The sequence below is a fragment of the Vigna unguiculata genome, chromosome 5 (assembly GCF_037176805.1).
Source record: "Vigna unguiculata cultivar grain cowpea cultivar isolate G323 ecotype 2 chromosome 5, ASM3717680v1, whole genome shotgun sequence".
NCBI classification, from domain to species: Eukaryota; Viridiplantae; Streptophyta; class Magnoliopsida; order Fabales; family Fabaceae; genus Vigna; species Vigna unguiculata.
The window spans coordinates 1,693,415-1,720,926 of record NC_140796.1 but is presented as its reverse complement, the minus strand read 5'-3'; the positions used below and the strand labels follow the sequence as shown (position 1 = coordinate 1,720,926).

The window sequence follows — 27,512 nt, the reverse complement described above, 5'->3', positions numbered from 1 at the left end:
TTTCCTATTTGATGCATTATAGTTGATTTAAAGATTTTTTCAAACTGATTTAGGTCAAAAGAATATATATTTAATATGTTAAGTAATTGTGTGTAATTGCGTGTAATTTTTTCTAATTATGTAGATGAAGCTTAGAGTAATACAATAAATTATTTAAAAAGCCAGATACATAAGAATTGTATTCAGCTTATATTCGTAACAATTAGGTTCTGTTCATATTGGGAGAATTAATGTTCAAGAAGACCGATTGATGAGTGAGTACCTCGTTCATTTGAAGGGATTTGTGCGTGAATGTGAGCACAAATATGCGTGATATCGAAAATCTACAATCCACTCACTCACCAAGAGATTGGCAGGTAAACAATATAGTATTTTAATAATTTTACAAAAATAACCCTAGCATATGTGATGGGGAATGACGTGAGTGAAAGATTCTATCATAGCAAAGTTGAAACGGATCCAGGACAGGACTTAAGAGAAGGGATCTGATTCCACATCATTTGTTTTTTTTTTTTCAAATTTAATGGTTAAAAAATATTAACAAAATAAATTTACTCGTACAAATATCAAATTATATTACTTATTACATAAAGGGCAAAATGATAATCTAATCAATACTTATTAAAACATATTTTTTAATTTATCACATCAATCTAATTTCTCACTAACTTTTATAAAATTTATTTTTAAATCTACTCATAATCATCTCTAAATCACCTAAAAGAAATAACACATAATTCACTCTCAAATCCACTCAAACCCATTCACTCCCTCTCTCTCAAATCCTCTCCCTCAAGTAAATTCATCATTAAAGATTTGAAATTTAATTTAAATGAATCAAGGAAGCAAATGTCAACAACTTATGAAGAATCCCATGGAATCCTATTTATCATAACTTGTTGGGTAATTTATGTGAATATAATTATGTAATTGCAATTAAGCTCATTAAGGACCCTCCTGCGAAGGCTTTTGTGAGTCAATATTGGTGGGTCATATTCCAACATACTCTTTGAGAAAGCAATGTTTACTCAATCTGGGTGACAAAATTTGACTCTTCTTCCCTTTTCCTCTTTCTTCTTTGACATTCTTGTCCATCCCTAACTTAACTGTCTATCTTGGCTCATGTATTTCATATCTTCAAAATTCACATGAAACAATATTTGGGGTTTATAAAAATATAAATTACTCAAATGAATAAATAAGAAATCCCTTAGAATGTTAAAAAAACATTCATAATTTTAAAAAGAAATTATATCGTTAATCTACTTGTATTATTATGTGACTGAATATATCATTTTAAGGACCTAACTAACTTTAAAAAAGAATTACGAAAACGGATCCAAATAAAAATCAAACTAAATTTAATTAAAAATTTATAATTAATCTAAGGTGAATAAAAATTTAGGGTGACACCCTATTAAATTTTTTAGACTTAATTAAGATTAATTAATTAATTTGGGGATAATTTGTCAACATTGAGTATAGTAGGTACACAGGTGGCATGCTGGTTCTATTTCAAATATTCAATTCAGCGACTTGGCCTGAAGACCACAGAGTCTATTTGGCTCCATCCACACTTTTCACCAATCCATATCATAACCATCCAACGGCGCAGAATCTTAGAAGGTGATTGCAGCGTTGCACCCGAACGCACCAGAAAGCTACCCGTCTCCCTTATCCTGCGCACACCGCCCCTGCCACTGTAACCACAATGGCCGAAGAGCCCGAAACTAACCCACCACCGCCAGACCCCCCAATTCCCTCTGCACCGGAGGTTGAGGTGGAAACGGCTCCGCCGGCTGCAGCAACTGCATCGCAGCCGAGCATCGAGATCGCCGCCCCTCCGGCGTTAGCTCCGAAGCGGCAACGCCGTCCGAGCGTCCGTCTAGGAGAGATCGGCGACCAACGCGCCGCCTTACATGGCCACGACTCGCACACACGCCGCCCGAGCATGCCGCCATGGAGCTGGCGGACTCCGAAGGAATCTTCCAGAACTTCGAAGGCGCGCTCCGTCACGAACCTCGCGAACGGCGGCGAAGAGTTCGGAAGCACCAACAACCGTAGGGGAAAGGCGAAGCGAGGAGGACCAACGGCGAAGCGGTTGAGATCAAACTGGACTCCGAGAGCAACGGTGGACGAGAACGGTGAGGAAGAAGGTTTTAGGGATTTCGAACATGAACTCGAACAGGACCAGAGCCCGGTGCACTCGGTGGAAGATAACGGTGTGGATTATTGGCACGCGGATCGGAGCGAGGATCCGAGAGTTAGGGTTTCGGACAACGACGGCGTTGAATCGGAATCACGGGAACGGAGGAAGAGCGACGGAGTTAGGTCTTGGCTTTTCGAGTTAGGTCTGAGTAGGTATGCGCCTATGTTTGAGATCCATGAGGTTGATGATGAGTTGCTTCCTATGTTGACATTGGAGGATCTCAAAGATATGGGAATCAACGCTGTCGGGTCCAGAAGGAAAATGTACAATGCAATCCAGAAGCTGAGGAAGTGCTTTCCGTGATCGTGGTGTAATGGGATCAAGATGAGTTCATGTATGTATCTTTGTATGTATTATGTATGTGTAGCTTTTCATAGTTTCTTTGCTCTGGTTTTAAGTTGTGGATAGAAAATGCACGTATGTATAAGGAATTTTTTGTTTATCTATGGTGAATGAACAATAGGGGGTTAGTGACTGTTATTGTCTCTTTTCTTTGTTGAAACTTCTTGTTTGCCCTGTTTTCTTTCCCATTTTTTTCTGAGTGACTTTGTTGCCATTATTGCAATATCTGTTTATCTGATCCCATGGTTTCTTTAACATGGGGGAATAATGAATCTGATGCATGGCCACTTAATCAATGCACCACACATATGGTCAGTGTAGGTTTTGCTCTTTTGTTCAAAGATTGTTCATAGGTTATTTTGAAGAGTAATGTGCAATTTAATGCTCCTGAGGAGTTGAAGAGTGAGGTGGTTTTTTGAAATGGAATTATTATGGAATCATGATTTGAGAAATACTTAAAATGTCATTAAGTTGCCCCACAATATGATAACGATCTCTTGATTATACTTCTATTTTTCGATCAAAGTATTCTCTTTTAGAGTAAGATTTCATGCTGTTACTGTACTTGCCCCCGCTGTTATGAAATAAATTACTTGTTCATTTTCTTTATTTTAAGCCATGTACTGTGAAGTGATTGTGCACTACTAAATTGACTTATATTCTTTATGTAGCCTGACTTGTTTGATTCTTCCATCTCTTGTTTCCCATAGACTCAATAGTTATGTTGATAAACTGCAACCTTAGGCATATCCTCCTCCAGTAAAATTCGTATGTCTGTAAAATATAAGATTAACCTAAGCTACTCTATATGTATGCTAACTATGATGCTGCAGAAGAGGTGATCTTTTTTACCTTTTTATGAAATAAGGAACACAAGGTGAGATATGATATTGTACCTACAGTTTGTACTGATAAGATTGATCCTCAGATAATTGTGTTAATGTTTATATTCTGCAAAGTGATTTGTAAATAGTCATAACTTATGGTGGTTGTGGAGGCATCTTTTTTTCTTTGTCATTGTATACTTTGTAATTTTGCATTCTTATGTAAAAATGACATAATGGATGGTATATTGTCTATATGTTATGATCATGATCAATATCCCAACAACTACTTGATCCTTATCGTAACTACATTTTACAATGCGACACTTCGATGGTTTGTGTTTGTAATGATTCAATGAGTTGGGTTATAGGTGAAGTGACTGCCACAGTTTGCTTGAGTGGAAAGTCTGAATAGTAGGATCTCTTGTGGAAAAATTATAGCCACAGTTTACTTAATACAGGAATTCTAGAACAGTAATTTACTACGATCCCACTTCAGTTGGCTTCAATCAGATATTGGTAATGAAAAGCAGGTGAGATAAGCTGGAAAATGGTTTATAGTGATTAGATTTGATCCTTCTTTTGCATAGATTGGTATCATTTGAGCTACTTTTAACTTTAAACTGGCCAATGTGCTTGTGAAGCTAATCATGGTTTCAAACATAACTTTTTGAATTAAGGGTATGTCCTCCTCATATTGCTTTAAATGCATTGCACTATATAATAAAACGTTTTGTCACCGAAGACATCCGTATTCTATTTGATTGATTTAAAATGTTCCTCCGTGCAAACAAGTTAAGAATCTATTCAGTTTGATTGATTTGTGATGTCTGGTTAAGGTTTACCATTTGTTCTCTTGATTGTTGTTAGAGGTTCCTCTCGATTGCTTGCGTGGTACTCTGTCTCTAATATCCTTTAAGTCACAACCACTCTTGCGAGAGAATGGAAGTATGCTATCTTTTCTCTCAACTAGAGGGCTTCAATTCACATCACCCATGAAATTCTTGAAATAATGCGATCGATGAAATTCACTTTCAGAGGCCCATTTAAAAACTTGTTTTTCAAAAACTAATATGGAAGTTGTACACAGCTTCAAAAATCAATTAAAGTTGTCCACATAATGGGCCTCCCAAACTAGTACAAATTAGTCTTTAGGCACGCTGGCCCAAACAAACCAGCAAATTCTTCCTACACTTCCTTATTTTCGTTCTGCACCCCAATGAATATAACTTACTCTAGCTATTATAGATTGTTTTCATCGATGTTCTAGAGTCACTCACATGTTCCTCCTCTACCATAGGGACTAAAGACTAACATGTTAAAAAAAGATATGACTTTTTTTTTTAGACTTCTCGAAGCCCATGTTTACTCTAACTTCAGGCCCAATAGGTTGTAAGCTATAGTAGACACAATATACTGTCGACCAAAGAAATTAATCAAAAGTGAAAATTTATATAAATATAGTCTCAAAACGGATACAGATAAAAATGCATGAAAATAATATAAACTGATAACTATAGAAATAGTAGTATTTATTTGTTATATTACTTTTTTGCATGCACATCCTACTCGAAGTCAAATTCTTAAAAAACATTCTCGGTAAGATTACAAGAAATAAAAATAAAAATTGCTGTCTAGATCTTGTTAAGTTCATTTCAGTATTTACAACAACTTCTAAAACTAAAACTTGATAAATTTCTTCCTATTAAAAATAAATGAAAAATTGTACTTTGTTTAATTTATATTGTTAGGGCTTAATTTTTTTCATTCAGGATTCAAGTCCTTAATTTTTTAGTGAAAGGATTTCTACACGTATTTTCTTCTTGAATAACTGTGTCTTATTTCACCTTTTTACAGGTCTAATGAACTTTCATGCCGATTCTATATTTCTTCGTAATAATATTTTAACGAAAGATTTTTGCTTCCATTAATATATTTAATAATACCAAACTTGTCTCTATCAACGTTGGATATAGTGTCGATATTTTCAAAAATAATTTTCAATTCATTAAAATAAATTGAGCAACTAAAATTTAAATGTACGTGTTTTTTTATTACTGTATATATTGATAATTTTTTTTATTAATCAAATAAATTTTTTCTCAAGTTTTTTAATCGTTAAAAACACCCATACAATGCATACTTTTTTCTTTCAATTTTATGTACGGTCCTGGCTTCGTACTAACAATTGAAAGACATGCTCCTAAAAGAAAAAAAAATAAAATTCATCATTATCTAAAACTAAGCTTAAAATTTGTCAAGTATAGTTTTGTTAAAGGAAATGTACTCCTGCAATCAGTGATATATACATCATGTATTTCTAATTATAATAATTAACATATGATATTACTTATGCACAAAACAAAATGATATAGTTGCTCATAATATTGGTGGTGTATATACATGTAGCTCGAGAAAAACTACAGAATTTTTTTTATATAAATTTTAGATACAATATTATATTATATTTAATCAGAATTATTAAGAACCATAATAATAATTTAAGTTACACTTTTTATTTTTCATTTTTTTCTATAAGCAGAATAAAGTATATATAAATGAGAATAAAGAGAGGAATTGGGTTAGTGGATAAAATTAGATTGAGTTTTGTGCTTGGAAAATACATTTGATGGCAATTCCTCACCCACCCCGTCCAACATGGGAATACAATTTAGGGTAATTCTACCCACCCCAACCAAAACCCTAATGGAATATATATGTGACCTTTCCACAATCTCCATGTCAATTAAGAAATATATAGAAGGGGAAGAAAAATCAAAATAAATAATAATCAAAAGCCATTAGAATAGAAAATTAAATCGAGAAAAAAAAATTACTAAAAAAAAAAGGGTTTAGAAGTTTAGATAAGTTAACAAGAGAATACAATTAAGAGCATGGAAGTTACTTGTTCTTAAGCAGTGGTTCTACCATAATGAAGAACCATGACATGATCCGAGGTTGAGGAATCCGAAAGCAAAGGTGTTGTGGTGGTGTCTCTGGGACTCCAAATGTTGTCTCTCACATGCTGCAACGTTAAGAAAGGTAAAAGTTGCTGCCCTCTGCATATTATCTCTATCTGCAACAGTGATTCATTCATTGCACATTTATTAATATTACTGTTATTATCATTCTCCATTATCATCTTCCACACACACACCACATCACGTGCCTACACAGTCATGTTATACATCCACCACCACAACAAAACAAGAAATACACAGTACATGCTTAAACTCATCATCACAACTTTTCATCTAGTGCGTTATTATAAGAAATTATAGTTCTTATAATCTTCATTTTCCATTTTTCCAAATTTCATTTCTTTATTTTGATATACTATAAACCATCATTAGGTTTACGCGACGCCTCGCTTTAGTTTACTTTCAAGTAAAGAAGACTCCACTGTTTAAATTATATATACAAAATATGTGAAATGCTCATAATTTTCTTCATGTAATGACATGTTTAGAGAAATGATAAAGAGAAAATTTTTCTTAATTATTTGGTTAGACACGGGTATTTTCACACCATTTTTTTTACCATTTTTTTTACTAAGACTATTTTACCCTTATATAAATTATCAAATGGTTGTTAAATGGTATTAAACAACATTTTTCCTATTTGATTATGCAAAGGAAAATAACTCTAATCATACTAAGACACCGGTATTTCACACTATCTTTCATTACTATTCACTTTTTTTTTCTTTCTAAAAATATAAAAATTAGGTTTTATTAAGACTATCGGTGTTTTTTCCATTATACTAAGAAGTTGTTGCATGAAAGTAAAAATGAAATTATAGAGAGAAAAAAGAAGAAGAATATGATATCAGTATGAAGTCATGGTTTGTGAGTGGCTTACGTCTAGGGCCTACTAAGGAAGGCATAAGATCTTTGTAACTTCTACTTTACGCATAAGATTGATCCACACACATCTCCACTTTGGTATTTGAATTTAATGTTTGAGAAAAAGTATTTTTGTTTAAGGCAAGAGATTCCTAAATCCTTAAGCATGCACGCATATTTGGGTCAGCGGGCAATCGTGGAAATGCCCACCCAACCCACCATCTCAAAAACTGCCCTCTCTTTAATCATTATGGGGGCCCATTCACACTTTCTTCTCAACCCATAATCATCATCTCTTAGACTTCATTCTTTTCTTTTTTCTATCACTAATCACTTCCTATTCTTCTTATTATTATTATAATAATAAACACCATAACGTACTATATATATTATATCATGCAAATGCAACGCTGGATCCATCAACCACGGCTATAATCTTTTATTCTCTTCAAATTTTTCCTCCTTTCAAGAGACCTAATCACGCGTTTATATTACTAAATTTTTTCCATGCTCATCATGCACGTCTCCATCACGTTGCGCCACCCAAACCCTAATGCATGCCACCGTCAACATTACTACTACATTTCATTTTTCATGTCTCATCTACATAAAAAAAAAAACAAAAAACAAAAAACAAACTACATGTCCTTTATTTAATGTCGTACCACATGTTTGAACTCGACAAAGTATGTTAATTAATAAACAAGTGATTAAAGTGGCGTGTTTTTTTTCAGTCAGCAACTTTTGTTGTTTTAAAGTGAGTTTTTTTGATGGTGAATTGGGGAGTTGTTGTTGTTATTAGAGTGTTTATACTGTGGTTGGTGGAAGATGCTGCGTACACACATAATGCGATTCTTTCTTTTGGTTCCATTCCATGAGAGTGCAGCACTTGACAGTTTGATGGAGCTTTTAAGCCAAATATTCCGTAGAAAAGGAGAGAGAAACAAAGAGAGAGAGCAAATGAAAATGGGAAGGGCCTACACTTTTGAAGCGAAAGCGTGACGAAAGAGAAGAGAGAGAGAGAAAATTGAAGGCATGCAGATAGGTATTGAGTGGTGAGAATGACAGGGTCCACGTGTGATTTTGGAAACCCTAGGATATGATGTTTGAGTTAAATTAAGAACAAATATCTGCTAACCTTTTTGTATCACTAGTGCTGTCAACTAAGTAGGCCAAGATAAAGATATATATATCCAACTTTAACATTATGTGTTTTTACATCTTAAAGTCAATGCACTCTTTATAAATTGCAAAAGCAACAAGGAAAAGGGAAAAAAACAAATAATAAACCCAGGGCTACACACCTTCCACAATCAAACACACATCTTTTTTGCTTTCTTCCACTCATTATTGCCTTGACTCTCTCTATTCTCTATTATTCATATCCATCTTCATTCTATTTTCTATTAAACCTATGCAAACTATATTACCACTATCTATAACTTTTCCAGAATTTACGATCTCAGAAACTCATATTTATACATGTAACACACTCATTATAAACCTAATCATTAGGTCTTTAGTTCCAAACAAAAATGATGTGTGAATTATATATATATGTGTGTCTGGTTTTCGGTTCCGGGCGGCATGGGAAACTACATGCAAACCAGCTACCATGTTCTTCTATATTTTTTATGATGTCTGGTATATATACAACTGAGGAGTCTTAGGTTGACTTCTCATAACAAACAAAAAACAACATCAAGGCAAAAACAAATTCTAAACCAGCAGCCAGAGGAGTTATGTTGAGTGCGTCACACATTGTAATTAACTATATATATGACAAACTTATTATAGATTAATCTAATGATAATAACCAGCACGTATAAACTTTCTGCTCACGCAACTCATTCTCAGAATAATCTTCTCCTTATATCAAAAACTAAGTTTTGATAGATATATATAGTAGGTTTTTTCCAGCCGAAAATAATTTAAAAAAAAAGAAGGTAAGTCAGTATTAAAATAAATATATCTGAAACATGTGCCAATAATATAAGCAATATTCAGAGAGATGACAAATAAATATTTTTTTTAGTAAGTAGTAGTCCTCAAATACAGGGTTTTTAAAATAAACAAATCCCATATTTTAGAATAAACAAATCCCATATACAACTCAATGACACCTCCCTGCATCAACTTATAGTTTGTTTTTTTTATTAAGAAAAACAAAATCCTAACCATATATTTAAATTACTTTATTTCAATATAAGATTAATTACTTAATATAATCATAGTCAAAGTTAATTCCTTCACGATAATATATTCTCATTTATATATTTATATATATTATTCCTTTCTCATCCTTAATATATAAAGATCATGCAGCATGCATATATATATATATATATATATATATATATATATATATGTATATATTATAATATAATATAAAAAAAACAACGAGGAGAGTTGACCGAAAAGTAAGTTGCATGAAAATCTGACGAACAATGGAATGTCGATTTTATGTATTCTGCAATCTCGCATGGCTTATTTTTTAGACAATCTGGTAATGCATACCATGAACGTATACGAGATTTTGCGTGCTAGACTACAAATTAAATTAAACAAATGGGTTTGTGAATGAAAGTTGTGATGCATGTTCCATACATTTGACACTGATGCTTCTGTTTTTTTGTGTCAGTTTGGCATGAAAAGTCTAAGACCATTATTCTATTCCAAAACATGTTCCTTGGCTTTTGTTGTTTAGTGGATAATACTTCTGTTGTTGCAAATACAGACAAAACTGGTATTCAACACAACGAAAACCTAAACATAATATATGAACATTGATATTTTCTACTCTTAATCCACTCATTATTTTCAAAAATTTATATTTCCTTCTAAATTTCATTTCCTGGCAACCTAAACTCCATGTACATGCGATTATATTAAACTTAAACGAAAAAATTCTTATGAAAATTTGGTCTTTGTAGAAAAATAAATATCAAAGCAGATATTACATAGAGATTGTTTTATTTGAACACCAAAATTCCTATATTTTAAAAGTAAATAAATTATCAATTTTTAGTTACAAGTTATTTATAGAAACATGTTTAGAAAAGCTTATATGTTTAACAAAAAACTGAAGTTCTTCGATTGAATTTTGAGAGAAAAACAAACGTTTTTGACCCCAAAAATCAGCCAATTCGATAACATAGCAAAGATCAAATGCGATAAACATTGAGATTGAAAACACTTCCTGAAAACTATTGTTGGTAGCTAGAATAAGAGAGGATTTAATACCTAAAATGCCTTAAATCTTCATGATAGGGAAAAAAAAGGTTAACATTTAAAAAACAGCAAAGCTTTAACAATTCAAGTCACTGAATCCCTAATAAAAGTTCCTGAATATGTTTCTCGTTGCCGAAGCAACAATACTGATGTCGAAGTACGTTGTGAACTTCAGATGTATAACGATATAACAAAAAAAAAAATTCAAAAATAATTAAAAAGAGGAAAAGCAATCGAAGCTCCTTTACTAATTTTTGTAATGATTCAATGTTAAAAAAATCAACTGGTTTAAAAATGTTTCCATGATGCTAAAACTGAGTATGGTATCATGGACTGAGTGCAAATGATAAATGAGTGGGGTGAGCACCTAATCATTGTATATATAAATAGATCTCAATTTTTCTCCTAGGTGATTGAGATCTAGTAATTTTAAGGGCATGCATGAATATTATTATGATGTAGATTTATGCGTTGCTTCGTTTTCTCTAAGGATTCAAACCTTTTTTTAGCAATTATTAGGCAACAAGTAGTAGTGGTGTTCGATGATGAAGTGTGCATGAAGTATTATAAAGTTCTGGGTCGACACACTATAATGCGCACATTCTAATAATATCACTCAATGCATATATAGCCTCGTGCACATGTTTCATTATGATCGTAGATCATAAGTATCTCAAAGTACACCTAATTTCTCAACCCAATTCAATACTACTTCTCTACACTCTATCATTAACTTTCCACCCAAACTTAACGTGCACAATCTCAACAACTAGGGTTATACATATATATATATATATATATATATATATATATATATATATATATATATATATATATATATAAGTATATAAACCTATTTTTTCTGTATAAGCCCTGACAGATTATGCAGAATAGTTTCCCAAATAAACTATACTCATTATTCTTAATCCTGCTTAGTACATATAAGTGACCATTTCTTATCCAAGCTTAGTACATATCTTTTATCTACACCATAAACATATTATACTCATATCAAGTTTAAATCTTAATCTGGTTTAGGTTCCTGGAAACATTTCAATGTTTTTTAAACAAGTTTCTCCCTCTTTCTGCACTCATATGTGGTGTAGACCATTTAAAGTTACTTTCATGCAAATCAGTGGTAAGTCACTGAAATCATAAACTACTCGAGCATACGCGCGGGTGATTATTACGATGAAACTGGGTATATAGAGTATTCTAATCTGCAGAAACAGTGAAGTCATTGGTTCCATGAAACTGACTTTTGGCTTGAAAGAAAATATATATTATTATTTTTTCGCGTGAAGTGATTAATTAGTAATTATGATATATCTTTAATTAAGGTTCTCCTTTTGAACAGTTGCGGTGCACCTAACTAATAATACCCCAATTCCCACCACCAAACACAACACAAAAATAGAAGGTTCCTGGGATCCTATGTGGAAGCCTCTGATATATCTATGTAGTTATAATGTGTTGGTGGGATAGACAAAAAACACCATGATTCTGATCAAGTCATGTTTACACCATGACACAGAATGAGTATGAAATGTAATGAAAACGGAAATGCAAGACCAGTTTCGAGAAATATACCTCTCACCTGCATACTTTTTTTTTTAATGATTTTAAGGGAAGAAACATATATATTTGGTCCATCACTAGATAAACCTGCTTTAGTTCTGCTGTATCTTTCATCTTTCTAACCCCACTAGGTTTCTATTTTAATGTACTTTGGTACTTTTGATGAAAACGTAGTTCTATTTCCTTTTCGGACACTCCTATGTAATCTGCTATGTTCATTTTCATCTCGCTAATTACATGCCTAATAAAGGAGCAGCAACGGATTAATGGGATGAGCAAGAGAGCAACAAACAACGATGGAAAATCCCTAGCTTTTTCTACTTCGCAGAAGCACACATATATAATATCAGCAAGTAAGTAGATTAATTATTAATTTATATATTTTTATATAAAAAAGCTAAAGAGATGGTTGAAACTTGAAAGTACCTCTGATTCGCTTTCCAGTCTGAGTTTGCTAACCAGATACTTCAATAGCAACCGAACTGTCATCCTTCCGTCTCTGAAAGTTTACAAAGTCAAAAAGAAATGATGAGTTTTGCAGCTCCAAATACGATCAAATCATGATCAAAACGACATTGATTACACACTGACAAGAAAAGCCCCAAGCTGCTCAAGAAAGAGAGAAGAAACAAACAAACAAACAAACGAAAAAAGAAACAAAGAAACAAAACCACTTACTTAATTCTAAGGTAGTTCTTAGGTATTTGTGGCAAGAACGGTTCTTTCGCTCTGCATTGTGCAGATTAAAACAAAGTGAGTTTCATCACAGAAAGCGAATTAAATTGCACTAGCCTGGGTAGCTAGATGCATGCACAAACACATGTATATAGGGGATAAAAAGAAAATAAAAAATATTAATCGGCATTTTAATTAATTAGCTTACTGATTCTGAGAGGCTTGTAACATGAACCATATTCCAGAATGAGGTCTTCTGGGAGGATCGACAACTCGAACGGTGACATCGGAGCTTGGTCCTGCTCCGGCCACGTCGTATTGATCAAATCCAGAAGAAGAAGAAGAAGGGAAGTGATGAAAGGGTGTGGGAAAGTAGGATCCTAAGGGAGGCCTGAAAGAGGAGTGACAGGTTTGTAATGAGGAAGAAGAAGAAGAAGAAGGAGGAGGAGGTGGTGGGAGATGAGTGAAAGAGGAAGAAGAGGGCATAATAGGAATAGAAGGAGGAAGTAGTGGACCAAATGCCCAGTTCATCATCTCTTGATGACCAAAGGTTGAGGTAATTGGACCACTACCCATAGACATGGACATGGAAGAAGGCGACGTCGTTTGATGCTCAAAAACCAAAGAGGAAGAACCACCAAAACTAGACCCTCCTCTCCCGGAAGCCACCACCGGAAAAAACGCCGCCGGCTGATCGAACCTCCGCCGTGAGGGCAGCAACTCTAACTCCACAGGCCCTGAGGCGATTGTTGTCGGAACGGTTTCTTCCTTTGTACTTGTCAAACCTATGCCTAATTGAAGCCAGTTATTGTTGTTATTGATATTGGTGTTGGTGTTGGTGTTTGTGTTTGTTCCTTCTACTTCTTCATCCTTTGAGGTTGAACCACAGCCACCAGGTTCAGCTTCCTCGTTGGTATTGTTGTTGTTGTGTCTGGATGATTCTTCAGCCTCAGCCATGATGTGTCTCCTCACCACAAAATCAGATCCTAGTAAGCAATTGTAGCCTCCTTCAACTTCAATGACCTGGTTCATAGCACTACTCGTTGTCGTGTTACCATAAATAACATAATCACCACTCCTATTAATGTTCTGATGTTTCCCGTTTTGAGAAGGAACCATGGTCATATTGGACTCACTCCACAGACCGAGAAACCAAATCCGATGATGTCGAAGCTGTAGTCGCCGGACACGTGTCTGATCTCAGCACAATCCATTAGAAGAGGAAGAAGAAAAAGAAGAGAAGGGATTCGGAATCTGGGGTTTATATTGTGCAAAAGGGTGAGGAGGAACAGGAGTTGCATAGTGGTTTGGCATCATCGACAACATGATGAATACGGAAGAGAGTTAACAGTAACAAGACAGCCATGAACTATGCAAATAATCCTCAGCAGCAAGAACAACAACAAGAACAAAGAGAACTAAATAATTCTTTCTTGCAAATCTCACTTTCCATTAATTCTCTTTGTTTGGACGCTTGTGGGATAGAACTGTTTGCAGAAGCTATGAGAGAAAATAGAAAGAAAGAGAGAGGAGAGAGAGAGAGAGGGAAAGAACGAGAGATGGTGGTCTCTCTGTCAGTTGAATAAATAAATAATTTTTTTTTATATTTTATATTTGTATACATGTCTTTCAGCATTATTCTATGACAAGGGTTTGTGTGCCTGTATAATTTGATAATTTTCTTAAACTCTAATGACGATGACTGTGTGATTAAAAAAAAATTACTTGCAATAACATCATTAAGTTGAAATGCCAAAATGTTTAATTAATGAATCTCAGAGAAGATGAGGTAGCTTTGGTATAATTAAATCTTAAAGGCTGATCGTGTAAACACATTTCCTGGTGTTGTAAGGGTGACGTAATTATTTAGTTATGTGTTTAAAACCTTGATTATTCTTAATTTTTGCAAAAAACGAGAAATGTGATAACTTTTTGCCCTTTTTCAACAACTTTTTTTTTTTTTTGCGATGCCTATTAATTAGTGTGTATTTTAATATGGGGTGGACAAAGAGAAGGGTCCTGCCAGCGAACAGTTTTGGGCCATGTTCCGAGGAGAAAATGACTGCAAAGGGTCTCACCCTTTTTGTTATGTCCCTAAAAGCTCCTTTTTAGCCCTAATGACCTTCTGGTCGGGTTACCCTAATTATTAACATTTTAAATCCTCGTAGGTAATATTATTTATCTGGTTTTGTTTTTTTTTGGTTGAACTCTAACAACTTTTACAGAGAAATAGTACAACTTTATAAAGTGATTTATGTGTATGCATGAATGGGTTGTTGAAATAAATTTTCTCCTTTGGAAAAAAATATTCGATGGTTGTGATGTTGTAGTATTTTTGCATGTTGGTTTTGAACTTTTTTGATTTATATGTCCGATGTGATCCTGATCAATGGACTTGCTCTGAACATTCAACTGCATGCTTTTTGAATAATGCAACTTTTGAAAATGTTGTTGTCAAAAGTTTACTTTTACAGTGACTCTTATTACAAGTTTTGGGAGAAGTAACTCTAAAGGTATAGTTTTTAAAGAGTGGCATGGCAGCAATATACCAAACTTAATTAGCCCACACACATTATATTTATTAATATTTTACCCATCCTTTCTGCATAATTAAATCTGATGAGTGATCATGCAAAATGGCTACACTAAATAAATTGTTGTTTAAACAAAAGGGTATTGAAAAACTAAAAAAGTCTGAATTAAAAAATGAAGCAGCAGAGAGATGAAACAAAGTGCAGTTTTTTGGGTATTTTGTTGTTATGTTTGTGGTATGGGAATTGGGGAAGGAATATAAGTAAGTAATTTAAGTGGGAGGGCATGATGAGGTAGCTGTGAAGAATGGCATATATATAATAAAGAAGGGGAAAGGACACATTGGACACAAGTGATTAATTGATTATTAAGATGCAATTATAAAGAAATAAATAGAATAGGAGAGTTTGATTTGGGCATGCATGATGATGATGGTGTCTCCACACAACCCGAGAATCCAAACACTGCGACGTGGGCTTTTATTGTAAGACATTCCTTGCAAAAGCCATGTGCTTCCCACCCTCCTTCCATCTATTTGTACGGTCTCTCTCTCTTTCTCTCTCACTGTTTCTCTTAATTTGTGTGATATGTTCTCTTCTATACTTTTTTTTTTCTCTCTTGGAAAGGGCTTATCAAGAAGAAAGTATTCAAAAGAACTTAGATCGTTTGTTGTGTTTCATTGTAATATTTTTATGTTGTTGTATCTTTAAAATATATCGATGATTATTAATTTTTTATTTTAAAATTTTAAAATACTGATATATCGTATTTTTAATGTTCAATAAAAGACAATATCAAAAAATTTAATAATAAAAGAAATTTAGACTCGTTTTCAAAATCAATCTTGTACTACATATGACTAATGTTCCCAAACCAACTCTACCTATAATATAACTGAATTACGTTTTGTAGTTTTCTTACGGTTTTATCTTTCAAAAATGTTTTAGAAGGTTAAAAAAAAATATATATTTAAATTATCGAAGATCTCGACTTCTAAACGACGAAAAACATTAAATATATGAGGTGAAATAATAAGACTAATGTTGGTTGGTGATATTAATTTGATATATTTATATTTGAATGTGGATGTGTATAAAGATGAAGAATGAGCTTGGCTGAACATTGCTGAAAAGCTGGTCCTTTCTTTCCAGCCCATAGAACATGCTCTCTCTCTCTATATAAAGCAAAACAGCTTTATTTCGAAAGAAATTTTCAAAGAAGGGTGAGGGGTCAATCAACCAAATTCCGCAGCTTAAACTATGTTGGAAAATTGTACAAGTCTTTGACATGCCGGGCCAATTCCAACTCTTAATTACACAAACGTTTCTGAAAAATTCTTATTTACATACAGAGAGAGGGGTTTATCAGAAAACCTTGCACAAAACAGTGTTTGCCAAAGAATTTGTGATTGATTAGAAGATTTGGGAAAGTTGGAAATGCACCACAGTTTTTTTTTTCTCCTTGAGGAATTGAATGTTGATAATGATTACTTTGGTTTTTGTATGTGATGGTTGTATGAAATGCTGCAACCTCATTTTTTCTACAAAGAAAAAAGTGTTTGCCAAATGGAGAAAATAAGATATAATGTGTCATGCGCTTATAAAGGCAGCAACCAAAAGAGATGAGAGGCGTGACCTCTGTGGCAGTGCATGGATTGGAATCAAAGGGACACTTTTGTTCATGATGGCGATATCTTTCTACCCTCAATTTTCACCCTCAAGATACATGCATAATATTTCACTAACCATCTTAATTATATCATGGTTAAATAGACTAATTTGGTTTAAAGTTTCAAAATAGATTAATTTTAAAATTTACAAAAAGTTAAGGGATTAAAAATATATTTAAAAATGACTAAATTCACGTATTTCGAAAGATGAATTACTAAATTGGTCAAAAGTTTTGAAATTGACTAATTCCAAAATTCAGTGATAGTTAAGGGAGCAAAAACATATTTAACTCAATGCAATGCACTATTTTATTTTAAAGAAATTTTTCAAGTTTTGAGAATAAAATATAAATCGTGAGTCTCATTTGAATTATAAAAACCAAAAAGAAAGACAAGGATCTCCACTTTACGACCTAAAATTCTTGCTAGTAATGATGTAAGAGTATATCTCATAAGCACAAAATCTTAATATATATCTTTAAGTGTGGACAAACTAAGTTAGACGTAAGTAGTTAATTTAAAATAATATATATAGTTGCGACCAATTAGGAGTTTATTGGTAAAACAGTTGACGCTGAAAACAACTCCAGATTAGGAGTTTGTCTCTTTGTGTTTCTTCTTCAATTATTCATCATGAGTTTCGTTTCGTCCATATGTGTCCTTTTATTCAAAATTTTACTGTTAGAAATAAAATTTAAGTCTAACTCAATTTCACAAAACCAATATTTAAAGTAATGTTTATATCTCATTTATATATTATGAAATCTTTTTATTTTAAGTCGATGTGAAACTTACAACGGTATCGACCATAATAAACCCTTTTTCAACATACATAAATTTGTTTTGCAAATGAATATAAATGTATACGTAATAATCATGCATGGGATATGGTGGCATGAGTTTTAGTAAATGTGAGAGATTCCATGGGGTACTAAGGGGAAGGGGACCAAACAATGATAGCATTGGCAATGTAGATGTTCCCATTAGAGAAAGTGGGTTAGCTAGCGCCATGGTGTCTTTTTCCCACTTTCAAACATGAGTGGACAATTGAAGAGAGACAAGTTTCACTGTGTAATTATTTTTATAAATCTCCTAAACAATTTCTCTTCTTTATTATATCGTCATCATGCCATCATCAATACGACCATCATCACCATTTCCATCCATCATCCATCTCCACACATACATAACACTGGTTTTTTCTTCAAACATCTTGTAGTGTTAGGGCATTGACTGTTGACTTTTTTTGTTTTTGAAGAGAGAGAGAAGTGTTGTGTTTGCATGTGCATGTGTTATGATGAGTGGGTATGTCAGTGCATGCATGTGAGAGTGTGGGGGATAACTGTAAGTTTGGGAAAGCGAGAGAGAAAGAAGAAGAAAAAAAAAAAGAGAGAATATTGCATGGGTTAAATTTGTCAGATTCGTGTGCACGGTCCACTTTTAGCCTTTAAGATATATGTAGGAGTGGCATGCCATGTGATATCGTAATTTATAGCCTAGTACTTTCAATCCACTATCTATCTATCTTACTTCAAAATTTAATCATCTTCTTATTGTATATTTGTACGTATATATATACAAAAAAGTACTTTTGTATTTCGTATTCTTTAAGCCTTCTTTACTCGTGTGTTTTTGGTTGGTCTTTATTACAATACAAAATACAAAAAGTACTTTTGTATTTCATGATGTTTTTGTTTTTGGTTTGGTCGAGGGAAATAAAGTCAATGAAAGGAAAACATAAATATATGAAAGAAAAAAGTTCATCATTTGTGTTGGATGAAACGTAGGAATGAAAGAAAATGTTTAGTGTCCACTAAGAACTTCCCCACCTCTCTTCGAGGGAATCATGAGGAGACTGATTACTCTCTATTTTCTACCAAATATTTCTTTTCATGGTAAAATTAATTATAATAGTAGTAAGAGTATAAATTACAAATCTTTTAAATAAAATTTTTTAGATATACATTTTACTTGAAGAATGTATGACATTTCTCTTTTATCACAAAGGTATTTGTATAGATCATTTGAAAATATTTCTTTTAGTTTGTATAATAAAGTAACCCGTTTTTGTTGAAAATAGTTTAAGTGTGAGTCAAAGTTTCACATTAGATAAAATAAACAAAATTAAAACCTATAACATCATTGTCTTAATGTTTTGACCTTAAAAAATGTCAAATAACTTATATGTATAAAATTAATATTATATATATATATATATATATATATATATATATATATATATATATATATATATATATATATATATATATATATATATATATATATATATAACCATAATGTCATATATAGAATCATAATTTCTCAATATATGGAAAAAAATATATATAAACCCATTAATTTTTATTTTCGTTTTTTTACTAAGAAGAAAAAAAAAGATTGAATTCTCAACTATATTTTAGAATAATTCTTGTTAAATTTTGATTTCTATAATTTTTGATTAAAATGAAATTTGATTTTTGAGTCATTTCTCATGTCCGTTGGTCGAAAACAAATCTACCTATAATCATGAATTAACATAAATGAACTTCTACTTTTTTAAACTGTTTATAAAATAATCATTAATCAAAATATTTTTTTTCTTAAACATGTAACAATTTTATCCATAAAAAAAGGTAAAATAAAAGCAAATTAATTAAGATTTATCATAGGAAAATTGGAGTTAGTTCACCAAATGGACTGTTGACAAGATATGTTGTAAAAGCCGGACCTGAATTTCTTAGAAGTACTTATCATTATCTTTAGTCCATTTAACTTGTGAAGATGAATCAAATCTGGTTTATTTTTATTTTTACTTAACCAAATTTAAAAAATCTAATAGTTCAGATCATCATTTCAAGTGCCTTGTCTAGTACACCATGTCAGACTCAATTACTCCTTTTTTCTACTCTCAGTTCTGTATCTATCTTTTTAATTTCATATAAGCTGAAATATAAATTATGACATAACATTTTAATGTTATGGTTGGTAAATAAACAAGTTCTGCACAGTGAAGAGAGAAACTCTCCATTTTTCTACTAGTTTGAAGTGAAGGTATATAGCTAAATGTCCACCTGAAACATGATATTCAACAGTATAAAAAACTGCTACAACTTTCTTTTATACCCTTCATTGAAATACTTTTTTTGGAAAATGATAATGGGAGATAACTTTTGTGCAAGTATTTTTGATTGAAAATTTTGCAGAAAATATGTATTAAAAAAGTAAAAAAAAATGTGGAGATATTATGATGATGCATATCATACATATTCTTTGTTTTGTTTCAGTGTGGGTCTTGGGAACACGGAAGTTAGAAAAATGATGATTGCTAGTCTAATCATCCTACACCCTGCATAGTGCATATATAGCTTTGAAAGTGAGAAAAATAGATAGATATAGGGCATGTCCTCCACTGCAAACTATGCAAATTTTACAGACCGTGTTGTCATCACCATGCATGCACATATACATATATTATATATATATAGAATTGATTATAATAAATGTTGGAGGAGGAAATGACATGGCCTCCAAGTCAGACATGCAAGTAAAGATTCTTCATCTTTTATAGAAAACCATTATTTCCCTATACAGTGCGCAGCGTAGCTTCTAAGCTCAGCAAATAAAAGGTGCAAGACACTTCTAAATCAAACAAAACATTTTCTATGTTCTTACACATCCATATCCAAACACACTACCAAACCAAACAATTTTGTTGGGAAGGAACCAAATACGTTAAACAATCAAATTCACTCTTCACTCACCATTTAAACATTATTATATTACTCATCCAAAACTTAACCCCTTTTTTTTCTTATCAGCAATAAAACCTATGAAGTATTTCAATGTGTGAAATTTGACAAGGTGTTAAAGCAAGGTTATGACATTTATTAGATGGTTAATACATGTGTGTGGAAAAAAAGAACAGAAATTGTAGTAATTATTATTTGTCCTTGAACTTTTGTTGAATATAATAATGATTGTTATAATTAAGAAAAGCTGAAAACTAAGGTACTGTGACATGAGTACAATATTCTGTGCCATGCTCTTTTCTTTCTTTCTCGTCTGTGCAGAGGCTACAGTGGCAATTTTTTCATTTCTTTTTGGACTACTGATACAAACACAAACACACACATGGTGTCTTTATTGTAATCCTGTGACAGGGACTAGTCTCTGTTTAGGGTTGATGATATATATCAAAGAAAAACATTAGAAAGAAAAAATTGAGGGAGAAAGAGATAAGTTTTTTAGGGTTTTGTTGTTGATGGTGAAAAGGGGGCCAACTTTCTATAAATTCCTCCTTTCGGCTTACCACTTTGCATTGTTGCATGTCCCCTTAGAACACAAGCAAAACCCTCTTTCATCACTTCAAGAATATTCTTCAAAACTTTCCTTTTTTAATCTTTTTTTAATCATTATCATTATTGCTCATCTTAAATATAACTATTTCTCATCTTTCTATGTCCTTTAGGAGGGACCAACAACATTCTTAAAACCAAATGTCTACTTCATTAATTAATTCATCTCTGTCCTATAAAACCCTTTCTTACATATATATATATATATCCACACCAGTTTTTCTGTTTCTACATAGAAATATAAAAATTAAATTAATAAACTTGCTTAGACAAAGGGTTTTCCCTTAATCATTTGATAGAGAGAGAGAAAAATATATATATATAAATATAGCACGCATATATATAGAGGAGCATATGGTGAATGCTGCCACAGAACTCTGCTAACTAGAATTGTTCTGTATATCCATGACTGCATTGCAGGCCACGCTTGCTGAATTTTTGAGAAAGCACAAATATATAGGCATTTAAGAATATTGCAGGAGGAAGATGCATTAACATATACTGTAATATATATATATATATATATATATATATATATATATATATATATATATATATATATATATATATATATATATATATATATATATATATATCTTTCAATTTACAAAACTGAAAAATAACTCCTTGCTCCTTTAATATGCATGTCATCAAACCCTAAATATTCCGTTCTTCTTTCCATCTTGGATGTTCTTTTTTCCATATCTTTAAGTACTGACAAGTGGTGCAATTAGGGCACAGAATTAATTTTATTTTAGTAAATGTTGAGCAGTGTTCTTTGATATTGGTTTGATAAAGTGATTTTTCTATTGAGAGTAATTTTAATATATTTTCATCATGATCTTCAATTAATTCACCATAAGATGTTTTTAGAAATTTTGAAGATGCAAAATGTAGAGAATGTAGAATTATTTATAGTTCTAAATGTTGCCGTTGAGAAACTATATATATATATATATATATATATATATATATATATATATATATATATATATATTAAACCCAACAAGTTTATGTATGAAATAATAAAAATCACATTATATTAAACATTTTTAACTCACTCGTAGCATTAATTTTTTTTTCTTTGACTGTTTTTTCTTGCATTTGGTATATAGTTGAATTGAATGCTTGAGTTTCTTCAATCGAGTTATTTTTTGAAAATAATACTATAAAATAGGATATTCAGATGTTTCAATTCATAAACAAAAAATTTATACCTTTAATAAAGGGGATGGATTCCTGTGTACACAATTTCTTTTATTCAATTTTATATTATTTTCTGAGAAACTGCTTTTTAAATTAAAATAACCACTTTACTATTTGTTTACATTTAATCATTTTTCAAACTAAAATAACTACTTTATCTTAAGATTTTTATACATCCGATTTTTTCTAATTTTATCATTTTTATTCTTTAAGGGGTCGTTTATTTCAATTTATCACTTTTTAAATTAAAATTATTATTTTATTTTAATAATTTTTTTAATTGAATTAACTACTTATAATAAAAAATAGAAGGCACATATGCAAAAAAGAGAACACATGAATATTTCCATTAATATTTAAAAAGAACTTTTTTTTTATCAGACAAAGAGAACATTTTTTATTAATTATGTTAAACAATGCAAAATTGGGTTTTAGGTTGAGTGGTTTACAAGGGACAAGTAATCTAAAATCCTAGCTCGTGAATTTTGCAAGTTGTGTTAGTTTAACCAGTTGTTCCCAGTTCCAACCCATGTAATGTCAAATCCAAAAAACCCTTTATTCAGAAAGTGACTCATCCATGCCCAAGTGCCTTTATTACTAATTTGTTTGAAAATAATAAAAAAGAAGAATAATAACAACTATGCATTAATTCATTGGGATAGCTTCATATATATATATATATATATATATATATATATATATATATATATATATATATATATATGTGTGTGTGTGTGTGTTATGAATAGTGTTAAGCATAGATTTTTTCATGCACCATGAAGATAAACACTTATGTTATATTATTTTACTGATAACAATATATAAAAATCCCGTAAGTTTAGTCACCAAGTAAATCATGAAATATTAATTAGGCAAAAAGTACTATAAAAAATTCTCATAGTACATCAAATTTTTTTTTAAATGTATTAAAAGAATTTGCAAAAAAAGATTTTTTTGTCATTCTTTTTAAAAAATTTAATTGACAAATAATTTTTTCGTGAGTAATATTTTTACAAAATTATAAAATTTGTAAGTATTTCTTATAAAAAATGTTTTATACAAAATATTTTTCAAAAAAATTGGTAACAATTTCTTGCAAATTATTTTTCTTAACAAAATTTATAAATATTTCTTATAAAAAAAAATTAAAACAAAATTAATAAAAAATATGAGTTTTTTAGTAATAGAGGAGGCCAATTAAGACAAAATCCATGGACGATTATTGAACCACATCGCCTTCAAAGTTTCTAATACTATCATGCTTGGTTTTGGAAAGGAAAAATGAGGAGAAAAAGTGCAAAAGGAAAGAAGCAAAGTCGTAAACAAGATGGTCTAAAGACTTTTATTGTAATTTTGTTGTTTTTTTATATTTATTAGATTAGTTTGATTGATTTTTTATTTTATATTTCAAAAATTCTTGATTTTGATTTAATTTTTAACTTCGTGCATTTAGAATTAAATATCTTCATTTAAAGTATTATAAAAATTAACATAATTAATTAAAATGTCAATAAAAATATATGTGTATACAAATGCTAAAGATTGGATCAAAACTATAGATATTTAAAAAAATGGAGACATAAGATGAAAGTAAGAAACCAAATTTACAATAAAAATTGGGGTCCATCTATGAGTTGCATCTGTGTGTGATTAGGTTGAATCCATTATGCTTTCAGATTAATCAGATTTAGAGGATAAATATAGCACTCTGTAAATAAAAATTGAAGAAGAAAGCGGAAATTGTAATGCTAATTACTTGTTTCTTTGTGATTCAAATACTTGTTACTTGTATATAAATTTTGTAAGTAATATATTCCTAGGTAACTTTTATTTAAGAGGGATTTATCTATGAATATTTTGTTGTAACCAATCTGTAAGTAAATAATAATTATCCATACATTTTGACTTTTATCTACGAATTTGGATCGTAGGTAATTGCTTTTTGTTAATGAAGAAACACATCATGCATGTTTGTTGATTTGAGATATTCAAAAGGAGATGTTAAGTAATAAGAAGGAAGATGTATGATATTGTAGATGTTTGAAATTGCATTTGTATGGCATCCACTTTATTTGAAAGTGAAAACTAGGCAACACCAACACTACCAATTGCTTATTTGGTGCTAAAGAAAAACAGGGGAATTTCTGGCACAGACATTGATCCACCTATGGCAGGGATTGTAATGAAGCATGTTTCTATCTATCTATACTGAATTCTGTACTGTTAGACCAAATTAAAATCAATTTTAGGATGTATTTGATATACAATAAAGTATAACACAAGGAAAACATTTAACTTCTAGTTACAAAACATATTTTTATTTTATATTTAATGGACCATACATAACACAAACAAAAATAATAGGAAATTTACTCTAATAATTTTGTAGTAATAATGATCTTATTTCAGTTTATATAGCTATAACATTATAAGTACTTTACATGTTCACGTATATTGTATATCTAATTATACACACCATTGTAATTAATATATATACATCAATAAGGTATTATTATATTATAATAGAGGTAATGAATAAAACCTAGAAATCAACGATATATCTTATTAAAAAATCAAATTACATTTTCTTGTACAACTTTTCTTTTTTATTTCAGAGGAGTACTTGTTGACTTGCAATATTCCTCGTCTTCCTTCCCACTTTTTTTTTTTTTTTTTTATTTACAGATGAAAACTTCATTAATCCGATATCAGTTTTCTCAATTCATGAATCAAAGTTGAATATAATGGTATCCCCTGTCAATGGTAAGTTTCAGAACAAAAACAGATTCTGAAATCTTGATCATTAAATTTTGTATATGTAACTTTAAGCTATCATCCATTTGTTTAAGAGATAATAAAGCAGTGTGATTTTAATCATGCAGTTTTGTTAGCAACATATACCTATACTAATTGATGAGGAGTTGTTTTAACTAAAACACCCCATTACAGACCAATATTCAACCACTCCATTATAGCTTTTCTTTCCACATTATATTCTATCTGTTCCACTTTAAGATTAAATACATACCCTCTTCTTGTACATGTGTGTATATATAACAGTCCGAATCATTTTCATCAATAACAAATCTTCCTCTCAAATCCCAGTGAAACACACCCTCCACCAGTACAAGTTTTTTGAGTGTAAAATGGCGAATGTTGAACACAATGGTAACACTTGCCAAATCACCCTCTGGCTTTTGTTTCTAACCACAACCTTTCTAATTGCCAACTCTGCAAGGATCCTAGATGAAGTAGAAGCCCAACCCCAAGCCATAGGTAACTTAGCAGCATCTGGAACTGTCAATCCTTCCTTCATAACAGGTCCAGTTACCACTTCACAACAGGCAGGTCCTGCCACCACTTTGCCGATTAACCAAACACCTGCAGCCACAACCACACCACTGGTAGGCTATAAAGCTCAAATACTTTTATTTATTTCAGAAGTTGTTTTTATCAATTTTTATTCATAGGTAAATATTTCAGAAATATTTTTTGTATATTGAAGTATAATGGTATCCACCCATCATAACAGGTAGTTCCTGCCACCACTTTGCCAAGTGGCCAAACTCCTGCAGCCACCAGCATCAGTCCTGTTGCTGCTGAAGAATCTGGAGATGAAGATGACAATGCCGACCCTCCAGTTCCGGAAACAGAAGCTCCACCAGAGGACATTCCTCCGGTGCCAACTCCTACACCAGAAGTGTTGCCAGCTATCCCTAATGCAACACCTGTGACACCAAATCCTGTGGCAAAAGAGTCATCCTTCTCTTTTTTCATGCATGACATTCTTGGGGGGTCACGTCCATCAGCAAGAGTGGTGGCAGGAATTGTGGCAAACACTGATGTCACTGGCCTACCATTTTCCAAGCTCAACAACAACCTCTTCCCAATTACTGGAGGAATCCCCTTGGTCAACCCTAAGCTCAATGGCATCATCACCAATAACAACCTCCCAAACCTTGTTGGCCTCAGTGGAGCACAATCCTCCACTGTGTTTAAGAACAGTGGCACCAGCAACACTGTAACTGGCGGCGACAACCAGCCATTTGTCTCAGCAGGTAACCTCCCTGCAGGATTCACCATCCAGAAGCTCATGTTTGGATCGGTGACAGTGATTGATGATCAGTTAACAGAAGGGCATGAGCTAGATTCTGCTGTGATTGGAAGGGCACAAGGATTCTACTTGGCAAGTTCATTGGATGGCACTAGCCAAACCATTTTGCTGACCATTATGGTGCATGGTGGCGAACATGATCAACATCATGAAGGATTAGAGGATAGTATAAGTCTCTTTGGGATTCATAGAACAGCTTCAACAGAATCTGAGATAGCAGTGATTGGTGGAACTGGGAAATATGAGAATGCAAAAGGCTATGCTTCACTTGAGACCCTTCTGAAGGAGGACCAGCACACCACCGATGGAGTGGACACCATCCTGCATTTCAATGTCTATCTCACTGAGTAGAAATTATCTGCAACTGAATTGCTTTCATATTTGGAGTTAAGTTTGAAATTGTGTATGGTTTGTTCAAATTGGAAATGTCTCTCTTTAATGCTTGCTTAAGTTTGAAATATACCTCATTCTGCTCCCTTTTTTTCTTATACCATCACATCTTACTTTACTAATAGATCATTAAGTATTTTAACTTTTATACAGGAAATAGAAAAATTATCTATTTTTCTGATGTTGATAATTGAGTAAGATTATCATTAGGTAGAAGGTTCACCTCAAGTTTATTGTTCTCCTATTATAGGAAACTTAATATTATGATGAAGTACAAAATAGTGCATAGTGGCAAGATTACCAAAGCCAAATATTATGTCATACAACAGTTGCATGCAAAATTATCAGTCTTAGAGTAAACTTCCGTTTGGAAATAATTGGTACACTGAACTCATTTTAGATAATCAAGTCACGTCATTCTTTATACATCTACGAGCATCTTTCGTGAACGAATTAAATGCATAAAAAGTTATTGTCAACAAATGAATTATTATTAGGAGATATATTAGTAATCAAACTTGAATTTATGTTCACTGAACTTT

General features: G+C 31.9%; 3 protein-coding genes across 3 annotated transcripts; 2 read left to right on the top strand and 1 right to left on the bottom strand.

Annotated features, from left to right (window-relative positions):
- The first annotated feature begins 1,545 nt into the window (after window positions 1-1,545).
- On the top strand, window positions 1,546-2,684 carry LOC114183240 (uncharacterized). The gene has a single exon (XM_028070175.2). It carries the CDS (start codon window positions 1,712-1,714, stop codon window positions 2,510-2,512), a length of 801 nt encoding a protein of 266 aa, XP_027925976.1. The 5' UTR covers window positions 1,546-1,711; the 3' UTR covers window positions 2,513-2,684.
- Window positions 2,685-5,952: 3,268 nt separating this feature from the next.
- Window positions 5,953-14,266, bottom strand: LOC114183833 (uncharacterized). The gene is made up of 4 exons (XM_028070988.2): window positions 12,913-14,266; window positions 12,708-12,758; window positions 12,456-12,528; window positions 5,953-6,451 (listed from the first exon to the last, which is right to left on the bottom strand). The coding sequence occupies exons 1-4, from the start codon at window positions 13,827-13,829 to the stop codon at window positions 6,287-6,289; spliced, it is 1,206 nt and encodes a 401-aa protein (XP_027926789.2). The 5' UTR covers window positions 13,830-14,266; the 3' UTR covers window positions 5,953-6,286.
- Window positions 14,267-25,460: 11,194 nt separating this feature from the next.
- LOC114183626 (dirigent protein 9-like) lies at window positions 25,461-27,068 on the top strand. The gene is made up of 2 exons (XM_028070708.2): window positions 25,461-25,870; window positions 25,999-27,068. The coding sequence occupies exons 1-2, from the start codon at window positions 25,508-25,510 to the stop codon at window positions 26,929-26,931; spliced, it is 1,296 nt and encodes a 431-aa protein (XP_027926509.1). The 5' UTR covers window positions 25,461-25,507; the 3' UTR covers window positions 26,932-27,068.
- Window positions 27,069-27,512: the final 444 nt, after the last annotated feature.

What these genes read in the sequence shown, in the direction of transcription:
- LOC114183833 (XM_028070988.2), bottom strand. Translation starts at nt 13,829, where the DNA reads ATGACCATGGTTCCTTCTCAAAACGGGAAACATCAGAACATTAATAGG. An exon ending in TTACAAGCCTCTCAGAATCA is followed by an intron (nt 12,759 to 12,912) that starts GTAAGCTAATTA and finishes TGCACAATGCAG; the next exon opens with AGCGAAAGAACCGTTCTTGC. An exon ending in AAGAACTACCTTAGAATTAA is followed by an intron (nt 12,529 to 12,707) that starts GTAAGTGGTTTT and finishes GTAAACTTTCAG; the next exon opens with AGACGGAAGGATGACAGTTC.
- LOC114183626 (XM_028070708.2), top strand. Translation starts at nt 25,508, where the DNA reads ATGTGTGTATATATAACAGTCCGAATCATTTTCATCAATAACAAATCT. An exon ending in CAGCCACAACCACACCACTG is followed by an intron (nt 25,871 to 25,998) that starts GTAGGCTATAAA and finishes CCATCATAACAG; the next exon opens with GTAGTTCCTGCCACCACTTT.
- LOC114183240 (XM_028070175.2), top strand. Translation starts at nt 1,712, where the DNA reads ATGGCCGAAGAGCCCGAAACTAACCCACCACCGCCAGACCCCCCAATT.